This window comes from Cervus elaphus, chromosome 5 (genome assembly GCF_910594005.1).
Source record: "Cervus elaphus chromosome 5, mCerEla1.1, whole genome shotgun sequence".
Lineage (NCBI taxonomy): Eukaryota > Metazoa > Chordata > Mammalia > Artiodactyla > Cervidae > Cervus > Cervus elaphus.
This window is the reverse complement of record NC_057819.1, coordinates 8,706,830-8,719,318: the sequence shown is the minus strand read 5'-3', so window position 1 is coordinate 8,719,318 and position 12,489 is coordinate 8,706,830. Positions and strand designations below refer to the sequence as shown.

The 12,489-nt window shown below is 51.6% G+C and overlaps 1 protein-coding gene across 2 annotated transcripts in view; it reads left to right on the top strand.

The window, feature by feature from the left end:
• The window catches only part of SSH1 (slingshot protein phosphatase 1), a 55,629-nt gene that overhangs the window by 34,510 nt on the left and 8,630 nt on the right, over positions 1 to 12,489 (top strand). For both annotated transcript variants that reach the window (XM_043901541.1, XM_043901542.1), the window contains 7 exons: positions 10 to 75; positions 1,543 to 1,737; positions 2,721 to 2,814; positions 3,709 to 3,837; positions 6,909 to 6,955; positions 8,768 to 8,914; positions 10,442 to 10,642. In XM_043901541.1, coding sequence (XP_043757476.1) covers positions 10 to 75; positions 1,543 to 1,737; positions 2,721 to 2,814; positions 3,709 to 3,837; positions 6,909 to 6,955; positions 8,768 to 8,914; positions 10,442 to 10,642 — 879 coding nt within the window. The remainder of the gene's footprint in view (positions 1 to 9; positions 76 to 1,542; positions 1,738 to 2,720; positions 2,815 to 3,708; positions 3,838 to 6,908; positions 6,956 to 8,767; positions 8,915 to 10,441; positions 10,643 to 12,489) is intronic.

The window sequence follows — 12,489 nt, the reverse complement described above, 5'->3', positions numbered from 1 at the left end:
CATCCTCAGTGGGTTCAGCGTCAGCACCGCCGGGAGGATGCACGTCTTCAAGCCTGTGTCTGTCCAGGCCATGTGGTAAGTGTGGTTTTAGGGACTTTTAACTCCTTACACATATTTTCCTAGCTGACAGCACAAATTAAAAAGCCCCATCTCCTTAGAAGCACATTTAGGTATGTTTATTTTATGTGTGTGGCAAAATACATGTACTATAAAATTTACCATTTTAAGCATTTTTTTTTTTTTTGCCACTCTGTGCAGTACATGGGATCTCAGTTCCCCAAGCAGGGGCGTCGAACCCACACCCTTTGCATTGGGAGCTTAACCACTGGACTGCCAGGGAAGTCCATTAAAGCACTTTTTAAGGTTGCAGTTCAGTGACATTAAATACATTAACAGTGTTGTGCACCCATCATCGCTGTCCATTTCCAGAATTTTTCATCACTTGAAACAGAAACTCTGCACTTACTAAACATTAATGCCCCGTTGTCCCCTCTCCCAGCCCCTGGTAGCCTCTATCTTTCGCTCTCTCTCTGAGTTTGCCTATTCTGGGTCCCTCATATAAATGGGGCCATACAGTATTCGTCCTTCAGTGTCTGGCCTCTTGCACTTAGCACGATGCTTTCAGGGTTCATCCATGTTGCAGTACTTCATTCCTTTTTAAGGCTGAACGGTAAGTTCATTATATGGATACACTGCTTTTGTTTATCTGTTCGTCTCTCGATGGACGTTTGGGTTACTTCCTCCTCTTGGCGTCTGTGAATAGAGCTGCTGTGACCTCTGGCGGACAAAGTATCTGCTGAATCCCTGCTTTCAGCTCTTTGGGGAATGTACCTAGGAGTGGAATTTCTAGATCATGTGGTACTTCTGTGTCCAGCCTTTTAAGGGACGCCCCCCACACACTGTTCACTGTAGCCATTTATTCTCTGATAATTTTTCCATCCAAGGTCTCGTTTGTCCGCCCTTCACTGATACCTGATCCACCTCATTCACTGAGAAATACTCAGCCCATATTTTTGTAAAAAGAAGTAGGAAAAGGATAAGTAAATTGGCTGCTACCATATGCGTCTGCAGTTTCGTTTTTTCTGCCCCGCTGCCTTCCCAAACCTCTTCTGCAGTTCTCATATTAAAATTAGTTTCTAGAACTCATTTCCCTAGGAAATCTGAGCATCTAAGCTGTTCTGACATTGATGGGAGGGAGCTGAAAATTAACTGACTGAGGACACAACCAGACCTCTGTGCCGCGTGTTGAGGAAACTTTCCTTCCAACTGCTCTGCTAAACTGGGGTCCCTGCCTTCAAGGTAACCGCAGCCCCAGCAGTGGATCCGTCCTTGGGAGCCCACTGCGGCTGGAACATGACCTGGGAGCCTGCCTGACTGGGCGAGTTAGGAAGCTTTGTTGTTCCCTCCTTGGGGCTGATGATGGGTGCTGTCTTGGCCCTCGGGGTCGCTGCCCCGTGTCCCAGAGACCTGCAGAGGGGCCTGGCGGCCGTGCGGCCCCCTCGTGTCTCCTGCCCCTGACCCTCTCCCCTCCCCGGGCCCCAGGTCTGCCCTGCAGGTCCTGCACAAGGCCTGCGAGGTGGCGCGGCGGCACAACTACTTCCCGGGGGGCGTGGCGCTGCTCTGGGCCTCCTACTACGAGAGCTGCATCGGCTCCGAGCAGAGCTGCATCAACGAGTGGAATGCCATGCAGGACCTCGAATCCACGAGGCCCGACTCCCCCGCCCTGTTTGCAGACAAGTGAGTACCCGGACCCCCAGACCCCGGGCCGCACAGAGTCACAGCCCCGTCAGGGGTTCCTGACCTGCAGCCCCCTGGGGTTGTGTTTGGCTGGAGGAGGATCTGTGACTTCCATTCCCCCTTTGGAAATTATAGATGAATTCAGGTGTGAATGCATGTCTAGGGAGCGGCTCCGTAACTTCCTCAGCCTCCCCATGCCGGTGCTCCAGCCCCTCCTCCCCAGGGCCACAGACAGGGTTTGCAAAGCCTCTTCCTCTGCTTATAAGAGTGAATATGTTTATAAGATGAATGTAACGTCTGGTCCCTTGGGTCCCGAAACACAACTGCGTGAAAGCAGGCCTGGGGCCGCCACTCAGAACGCAGAGGTGCCCTGCCACACTCAGCTCTAGTCCCGAAGGAGGGAGCCGCCCGCCGCTTCTCTCCTGTAAGCTCCTCGTCCTGAGTGTGCTGTTCCTCAGGGAGGGGAGCCCCGCAAATGTGGGGAGGACCAGAAGCCATGTGTACGAGGCCTCCAAGAAATTACTAGAGCACTGGCGAGAATACGTGCCTTCAAGTATAATGAAGGCGCGTCACATGCGAGAGGGATTGTCCTGGTCGGTCCGTGTGGTCCCAGCGTCAGGATCAGGCTGGCCTGTAGAAGGTGCAGGGAGGCTTGCAGATGTTGGTTCTGTTTGAATGTGTAAGGGGGTAACAGGAGCTGGATACAGCTGGGCCACGGGCTGCCTGAGGGCCCCGGGGTTCCAGCCTCCAGCCCTGCGAGTCTGGGGCTCTAAAGACCCGCATGAGGAGTGAGTGTGCCTCGCCACCACCGTTTGCATCCTCGGTCTGCTGTCCCCCCCGGCAGCCCCCTGGGAACATCCCCGCCCCAGGGAGAACGTGCCCGAGCCGTGCTCCGTGCTGCCCAGGCGCAGCTGGGGTTTCTGTGAACGCCGACCACAGGCCTCCTCCAGTTCTGCACATCCCTAAACACGACTTCTCCCCAGGCCGACCGAAGGGGAGAGGACGGAGCGTCTCATCAAAGCCAAACTCCGGAGCATCATGATGAGTCAAGACCTGGAGAACGTGACGTCCAAAGAGGTAAGAGCGTGTCCCTGCTGGGCAGGCCAAGGTTGTGGGTGTCCCTGCTTCCAGTCGGGTAGATCCGAGAGGTTGAAGCTGCCATTGTAAAAGTCACATACGATCTGTTTACAAATTAGTGCGTGTAAAACAAAATCCTTCCAAAGCCAGGTAAAACCTCCCTTTAATGTTTTTGTGGATCACTAGTTTTCTTCTTCTTGTTGCTTTTTGTTGGCGGAATGCTGTGAATTATAGTAACAGCTGAATTCAGTAACAGGTTGACAGTATACAAAACAGTCTTTTTATGAAACAATACATAATGAAGCCCATCATGGTATCTTCCAAAGCAAGATGAAATTGATCTTACATTTTCACGGTGATAGATTTGAGCATTGGAAAAGCATTAAGTGCTTTCAGCTCAGTAGAAAAGATCCCAGGGAATCAGATTCCTTCTTTGAAATAATAAACGTCCCCCAGTCAGAGTCACTTTGAGGCCATGTAGCCTGTTTTCCTGCCACCCACACGTGTGTTCGGTATGTCTAAATGTATATGTGATGACTCTTGAAAAAAGCCCCCAAAGACTTCCTTTGAAAACAGCCACAGTTGGGCTTCTCAGGATGCTCAGAGGTAAAGAATACGTCTGCCAATGCAGAAAACACAGGTTCAATCCCAGGGTCATGAAGATCCTTTGGAGAAGGAAATGGCAACCCACTCCGTGTTCCTGCCTGGGAAATTCCATGGACAGAGGAGCCTGGGGGGCTACAGTTCAAGGGGTTGCAAAGAGTCAGACATGACCAAGAGACTGAAAACAGCAACATCATAGTTCATGTTGTGACTTGACTTCTCTGAAGGAACTGGTTTGTTGTGGGTTTTTTGTTTTTTTTTTAAACCCTTCTAATATTTTCCACTCTGCAGATTCGTAATGAATTAGAGAAACAGATGAACTGTAACCTGAAAGAATTCAAGGAATTTATAGACAACGAGATGCTCCTTATCTTGGGACAGATGGACAAGCCCTCTCTCATCTTCGACCATCTTTATCTCGTAAGAGGCACAGCGCCCGGCGGGGCCTGGCTCGGGGCGGGGGATGTAAATCAGACCGGGATTTGTCTGGAGCTTGCAGCAGATGATGAGGGGGGAGAAACTTGAGTTCCTGGAGCCTCCGTCCGGACTTTACGGGGACTCCCCTCTTGACCCTTTTCTCTGGCCTGCAGCCTACTAGTTTGCTCCCCGAGCTAGATGTTGGAGCCGAGGCTCCCAGCTGAGCTGCCGGGAGTTGTCTGAAAAGCTCTCTGGCGTAGGCGGCTGGCTGCCCTTTTCAGACACACGCCACCTTCCTGCCTTCCTTGGTCACTACCAGAAACCCCCTCCAAATGGTCTGCGGGCTGAAGGAAAAAAAAAAAAGCCCAGTTACTGAAGGGAGCACACATGCCCAACCCCAAAATCAGGCCTCGGCGTCCTAGGACTGAGAAAAGGTAGAGGAGGCAGCATTCCCCCGCCCTCCCTGCTGGTGCACACGGCTGCCCCGGCCCTGCTCCCAGAGCCCGTGGGGGGAGCAGACCCTGCTGACACACAGCCAGCAGGGTCTGCACATCCATCGCTCCCTCCACCCCATCTCTCGCTCAGATTTTCATAAAGCTGTCAATCTCCATAGAAGGCAACTGGCACGTTTTCAAAGTCAGGGGGACCGTAGAGGAAGGCACGTTCCTTTAGTGAGGGGTCTGCAGGGCATGATGGAGACTGGAAACCACCCTCCCCTCTGCCCCCGCCAGCCACACACAGGTTCCCATTCCACAGCCTGACCAGCTAGATGCCTGGGAGCAATCCTTTTGGCCTCACTTTTCCTTCATCCTATACCTCAGGGCAGAAGGGCCTCCCCAGGCTGCTCAGTGTTGATTCAGGAGAGGAGGGTTTGATCCCTGGGTTGGGAAGATACCCTGGAGGAGGAAATGGTATTCTTGCCTGGGAAATCCCAAGAACAGAGGAGCCTGGCCAGCTACAGTCTGTGGGGTCGCAAAGAGTCACAGAGTCACTCTGAGTGACTGAGCAAGCACCCACGTAGCTCAGCGGACCTTTACGAAGCTTAAGTTAGTGTGTATTTAAACACCGAGTGTCGTTTCTGTAGGCACTCGTAAATGGTAGCCATGGTCAGAGCAGAAATCACTTCCTTGGGAAAGTTGAGAGAGCATATTGGCTGCTGAATATGAGAGATTATGAGAGAGCAATATGAGAGAACATGTTGGTGACCGACTGTTTTCTGCCTGTAGGAAGTTATCAGTAGTTCCCCAAATGTGTATGTTGTGCTGTATACTTAATGGAGTAAATATGTTTAACATGTTTTTATATATTGATCTATAACACCAATCTATAAATATTTAATGTAGTATATATGTAAATTGGTTACAAATGTGTGGATTTGAAGCCCAAATCTTGAAAGCAGTCCTGTCTCTACTCTTCTCCCTGCGAAGTGGGTTATCTTCCCTGATGGCCATACAGCCAGAGGCACCTCGGCTGGTCTCTCCACTAGGTGGTGATCACGGCAAGGGGATACTCACAGCCGCAGCAGAGCTCTCTTATTTTTTTCCAGTGTGGCTCGGTGCTTTATGTCACTTTTTCCATGAGAGATACCAAAGGAATTTTTATATTTGAGCCTCTCCCTCCAGTATGAAAAATCCAGCTAGTTGCCCGCACACTGCCAGCTCCACTGGGGCCCTTGCCTCCGGAGGGTCCGCCCTCTCGGGAAGGGAAGTTTATAGGGAGACCACGAGGGTGCTGCCGCTCTTGTGACTCTGTGTCCATCACATTTCCGAAGAGCAAAGTGGTGTTTTTAATCTTTGTTTTTTTTTTTTTCCCCTTCTGTATTCTTTGCCTGCTTGGAAATGGAGGGTTTGTTTTTTTAGAAAACCATTTTTAAAATACGAAGTTACAACGTGTGACTTCCCTGATGGTCCAGGGAAGTCTGAGTTCCCAATGCAGGGACCTCGGGTTCAGTCCCAGGTTATGGAGCTAAGATCCTGTGTGCTGCACAGAGCAGCTAGAAAAAAACAGAAACATGATACAGATGGTCAGGAAACATAACGGGGCGTCCCTCATGGCTCAGCAGTGAAGAATCCACCTGCAGTGCAGGGGATGTGGGTTTGATCCCTGGTTGGGAAGAGCCCCTGGAGGAGGAAGTGGCAATCTACTCCAGTATTCTTGCCTGGGAAATCCCATGGACAGGGGAACCTGTCAGGTACAGTCCGTGGGGTCTCAGAGAGTCGGACGTGACTGAATGACTGAATCACCACCAGGAAATACAAGTCTAAGGAAGAAAAAGCATTCTCAATTTGACTATCTAGAGGCAGTCACTGTTATACTCTGGAATGTTTATTTTTCTGTCTTTTGGGTTTTTTTTTTTTTAATGCATTTATAACTTCTTAAAAAGAGAAAGAAAAGGAAAGGAACCATACTAGTTGATTCTGTAGTTTTATATTCTGCTTTAGAAAACCCTTTTTCACTATGTGGCATTTCCCTGTGTCATTAAATACCCTGCAAAAGTAGGATTTATTTCAATGGCTCCATCACATGGACCCATTATCATTTGTGTTACTGATTTCTTCTTGTCGAACCCATGGATGATTTCTGCTGATATGTTATTATAAATAACTGTAAATATCCCTATACATACATTCCTGTGTGAATTCTGGGTGTTTCCTTGGGGTAGCCTTTTGTAAGTGGAATTTCTAGGTCAGAGGGTGGGAACTTTTTTAACATTGCCAAATACTTCCCAGAAAACGTAAACCCATTCCTGCCTGCAGTGAGCAGCGTGTAGAAGTGCCTTCTCCCGCCTGGGAGGTCAGAGGTCACTGCTTCTGGTGCCCGGGCCTGCCGGAGACCTAGGAAAAGGAGTGGTGAGGGGGAGGGGGCAGGGTTTCCTGACCTGCCCTTCTCCCCGACGATGCCTTGAATTCTCCAGGAGCCTGCCTTGATACCGGCCTCTTTGAGTTGGCTTCCTCCGAGGCCAGGGGCTGTCGAGATTCCACAGCACCCTCAGGGCTGGCGCACACCGCGCATCCCGCAGGCAGCCCTGAGCTGATGTGCAACACTCACAGGGGTCTGTGTGATCTGTCCCCCAGGGCTCTGAATGGAATGCATCCAACCTGGAGGAGCTGCAGGGCTCAGGGTGAGTCTGCTCCCCTTGTCTTCCCTCGTCCTTCCAGGCAGCTTAGAAACTCAGCTCGGCCATCCCGTCGAGGCCGAGCCCTGGTGCTGCCCACCCGCCCGCCCGGAATTGCCCGCACCCCAGTCTCCAACGTGGCTGCTGGCTTGCTTGATTGGCATAGCTAAACCAGATGTGCTTCGAAATGCCACCTCCTTGAATAACTCGGGGGCTTTAGATGTCACTGGGGTTTGGAAATGTGGGTGTCAGGGAGAACGATTCTAAGCCACCCTCGAACTGTACAGGGCAGCCTGGATGCTGGGAGGGCCATGAGCCCCCTCCTAACGCCCCACTGCCTGGCAGGGATGCTGAGCATCCCAGTGCCTGTGAGCCAGTCAGCAGTGCTCCCGGACCACTCCCGGTTCTATCTGAGGTGGTACTTCTGAGCCTGACACCTGCAGTTAGATACTCAATATTGGCCAGAAACCTACGCCTCAGTCTGAGAAACGCTCGGCAGCAGGAATAAAAAAAATGTATAAATCTAGACCTTTAAGGACAAGTGTCTGGACATCTTTTTAAAAAACAACACAGCCACAAAATCACCATCCTTGTGTCTGACATGATGGCATTCTTGAATTACTGCATTTAAAAGTCAAGACTAAACAAATCTTAAAATATATCTTCAGAGCTACTGGTTAAGATGTGTTCTTTCAACAGAAAGGGATCTTGAAGTGGAGGGTGATCCTATCTATGCTTTATCTTGCTGGGAATAAATAAGTGATTTTAAAGGTTTTTCTTTTTTTTCTAAAGCATTTATAAGTATTCTCTTATGAGATCTATTTGAGGTGTTTTCAAACTCCTGAAATTTTGGTCTTCCAGGAATGTAAGTATTAAGTTGAGAACTATAGAACCTGGGTTAACTGGGTTAGCAAACCCTCCAGACTATTTATTTATTTATAGCCTGTCTTGTTTGAAAAAGGATTTAAGGCAATTCCCAAGGGCATAAATAATGGATGGATATATTCAGTTTAACTACTTAAAAGTGGAGACATTGGGTTTTTTTTTTTAAAGCCTCTGTATACTCTTAACAGTTATGAATTTTGAATCAAGAGAGTTAAAAAATGTGTTTAAATAATACATATGATGAATTTCTAGAATTAACATTGCTTGACAATGCTTTGAATGAAACTTTCTTTTTATAAGTTTTTTAATGCAGAAATTTGTTTTTTATCACAAACATATATTCTCATCATACAGAGGGCATTTAAAAGATACCAGAATGGCAACCCACTCCAGTATTCTTTCCTGGAGAATCCCACAGACAGAGGAGCCTGGCAGGCAGTCCAGGGGGTTGCAGTGAATGGGAGATGACTTAGCAACAGACTTTCACTTTCAAAACAAACAAAAAACCAAAAAAAAAACCAAAAACAAAAACCAAACAACCCCGCTATGAAATTCTGCCATGAAAACACAGATCTTTTATAAAAGTGTATTTAATGTTCTCTCTGCACAGTTTTTTTTTCTTTTGTGTTATCTTTTTTTTTTTTTTTCTTTGAAGGATAATTGCTTTACAGAACTTTGTTGTTTTCTGTCAAACCTCCACATGAATCAGCCATAGGTACACACAGATCCCCTCCTTTTGGAACCCCCCTCCCGTCTCCCTCCCCGCCCCACCCCCTAGGTTGATACAGAGCCCCTCTTTGAGTTTCCTGAGGCACACGGCAAATTCCCATTGACTATCTAATTTTACCTGCGCAATTTTTTATTGCTCTGTTTTTTGTCTATCCTCGTTCTGATTCTCCAAATTTGTTCTTTATCTTTTTATTCTCATTGCAGTGTTGACTATATTTTAAACGTCACTAGAGAAATAGATAATTTTTTCCCTGGCTTATTTGCCTACCATAACATCCGAGTCTATGATGAAGAGACCACAGACCTCCTCGCCCACTGGAACGAGGCGTACCATTTTATAAACAAAGCAAAGTAAGTGGGCGGAGCAGCCAGAGAACCCAGGCTGGGGAAGAAGCCGACTGGCGGCCACGGGGCGGGCAGACATTAACGGGGACCCCAGACACAGCCCCCTCCTGGCTCGAGGGCCAGCAGCGCGTCCCAGTCCTCTGCTTGTAGAGCACAGCACCGCAGGCACCGGAAGGGCCCAGACGTTCATCTTCTCCGGGGCCCCAAACGGGCGCCTTCTCTCCCACCCGCCGTGCCGTTTGGCCCCCATTTCATCATCAGCTCTGGCTCCAGGCACAGCTTCTGTATCAAGCGCACGCTCTCAGGCGCTCTGCCCATGGGGAGTTGCTGAGCTGGAGGAGAGAGGGGGGCATGCGGGCCAGACATGGCTCAGGGGACCTTTGGGGCTGCTGCCCTGAGGAATCTGCCCAGACATCTGCTCGGACAAGTGCCTGGAGCTGTGGCCGCCTCCACCTGAGTTCGCTGGACTCCCGTTCACGTAGGATGGGATCGACCATCCCCCTCTGCCCTCAAGCCTGTTACCAGTGTCAGCCTGTCTTGTCCTCACCTTACCTTCCCAAGGAACTCCTCTGTCTCCCTGAAGTAGGACCAGCAGGAAACAACTCTTGAGGTGCTATCAAGAGACACCCACCACTTCTGCTTTGTACCCCTCCAGCTCAGAGCTCCGTGATGTGAGACCAAATCTTAGTTCCCCTGGGTTCCCGGGGCATAGACTTCAGCAGTCCAAAAAAAACAAGCTCAGATCCAAGGATGAATTTCAAGCCTGGGGTAAAGGAAGCGAGCCTGTCCCCACCTGACAGGTGGGCTGCTTCTAACGTAAACAGGAGGCTGGCGCCCTACCTCCTGTACCAATAAACCCTCACAGGCGCGGCCTCCCCAGCCTGTGCCCACCCCCGCCCCCCAGCCTGTTCCCCCTCACCTTCTTGGAGCAGCGACAACTAAAGCAACAGTGTTCCTGGCCTTGCCGTGTCTGTTAAATCTACCCTGCCTGGACCCGTACCGTCTCCTTACAAAAGACCTATCGGCCCGTCTGTTTCCTTTGGCTTCTTTCTCTGGTGGCTCCTTGACCCTCCTGTCTGCAGAGGCGCTCTCTCTCCTGGGACCCTGGAGCTTTCAGTCCGCTGACCCCATTTTTCTGCAGTAACCCACTCCCTGTCTCCATCTGCTCTGCAGATAACTCCTTTTGCTGCTGCCCAGTTGCTTCCTGCCCAAGGGGCTCTGGTCCTCCAGCCCATCCCAGCCAACCCAGGAAGACTCCTGCTTTGTCCCTCAGTTCTCTCCCTGCCAAACTTGGGCCTGGCTGGAGAGCTCCGTCTCGATTTCCCATTATATGCTAATCGATTTGGCAGCCAAGTTATTTCTTTCTGAGGGCCTGTGGACACCTGCTACCTTACTCGCAGGACCTCGGAGGGTTTGGGTAATGAGATAACCTCAGGGTTTTTTGTTTTAAAAATATCTGTCTCACGGAACCTGAGAGAATGCAGCTGTGTAAGCTCTGCCCTCTCTCCCTGACCCCCGCCCCTGCCGCTGCAGGAGGAACCACTCCAAGTGCCTGGTCCACTGCAAAATGGGCGTCAGTCGCTCGGCTTCCACCGTCATAGCCTATGCGATGAAGGAATTTGGCTGGACCCTGGAGAAAGCCTACAACTATGTGAAGCAGAAACGCAGCATCACGCGCCCCAATGCGGGCTTTATGAGGCAGCTGTCTGAGTATGAAGGCATCCTGGACGCCAGGTGGGTGACCATGTGCCGGGAAGAACCGACGGGCCGAGCCAGGCTCCAGGAGCCCTACCGCCCCGCCGCGCTCAGGTCCAGGTCCAGGGTTGGCTTCCACAGCCAGAAATCCTGCCTCGGGGTTGGGGGGTGGAGGGAGCCCGTCTGAGCAAAACAGCTATTGTTTGGGGTTTGATTAGCGGTTTCCAGGAGGGGTCTGTGTTGATTGTGTTGGCGCGCACAGAAAGCTGTTCTGCGGCTAGAGGGAGCAGGGCGCGGCAGGGCTCCCACATGCAGCTCGGCCTGGGGCTGCCCCATTTCCTAAGCATCTGCTCTGTGCCCAGCTCCATGCCAGGCTTCACCGCAGGGCAGCCCCAGGGACTGCAGGGGCAGAGCTGGGCCTGCTGCCGCCAAGCTGGCAGCTCAGGCCTAGCTCATCCATCTGCCCCGGCCGCAGTCTCCTCTCCTGAGTTAAGAAGTAACCCCATTCCCCCTGCCCTGCCTCCTACTCTTCCCTGGTAGCTCAGTTGGCTGCCTGCAATGCAGGAGACCCCAGTTCAATTCCTGGGTCAGGAAGAGCCCCTGGAGAAGGGATAGATTACCCACTCCAGTATTCTTGGGCTTCCCTGATGGTTCAGACGGTCAAGAATCCACCTGCAGTGCGGGAGACCTGGGTTCGAAAGATCTCCTGGAGAAGGGAACGTCCACCCACTCCAGTATTCTTGCCTGGAGAAGCCACATGGACAGAGGAGCCTGGCAGGCTACAGCCCATGGGATTGTAAAAAAATCAGATATGACTGAGCGACTTTCACTACCCCCTCGTAGGGTTGTTGTGAAATTTCCATGAGCACCATCTAGATGCTTCAGTAGACCCATCTCCTGGTCAGTGATGACGTAGCTGCTTTTTAATTCTCTAACTACCACCACCCACCTACCTACCTACCCTGATGTGAGAAAGGTCTGCAAAGGACAGCTGCTGCTGCTGCTAAGTCGCTTCAGTCGTGTCCGACTCTCTGCGACCCCATAGATGGCAGCCCACCAGGCTCCCCCATCCCTGGGATTCTCCAGGCAAGAACACTGGAGTGGGTTGCCATTTCCTTCTCCAATGCATGAAAGTGAAGTCACTCGGTTGGGTCCGGCCCTTTGCGACCCCATGGACTGCAGCCTACCAGGCTCCTCCGCCCATGGGATTTTCCAGGCGAGAGTACTGGAGTGGGGTGCCATTGCCTTCTCCTGCCAAGGACAGAGGATCCCTCATTTACGGGGAGTCTGGAACTGACACTGGAGGTTGAGGTGTCCTGTGTCATACAGCCAGAGGGCGGCCCGGGGAGGAGGGGCAGTCCCCAGGCCTGTCGGCCTCTGGGGATCCCATGCAGGGTGATCCTGCCTCCACGGAGGGGTCCGCAGTGACCCCAGGTGGATCCAGTCACTCTCCCTGTTCCTTTTCCGCTCAGTCTGTCCAAGGCCTCCCTGACAGCTGTTTCTGCCCAGCGCCATGGGGAGGCTGCAGGCTAAGCCCACCGGCGTCTTGGCCGCGTCTGAGGAGGCAGCTGGGGGTCTGGAGAATAGGCCTGGACATCCCTGGACTCCTTCACTGTCAGCCGGAGAGCAGCTGGACAGATGTGCAGGCAGGGCTGAGGGGCGGGGATGGACGCATCAGTTCCTTCAGCCCTTCAGTCCCTTGTGCCGTCAGCGGTTTGCAGCCCAGCCAGGGGTCTCCAGGCCAGGTTCACAGCGGCACAGCATTTTGACCTTGAGTCCCAGCCCCATCTGAGGGCCCTCCCGGCCTGGCCTGGCCTGGCCTGGCGCGCACACACAGAGCCCATGGCCATGAACGATCGCAGTGCTACTGAAGAACAACAGCAAGC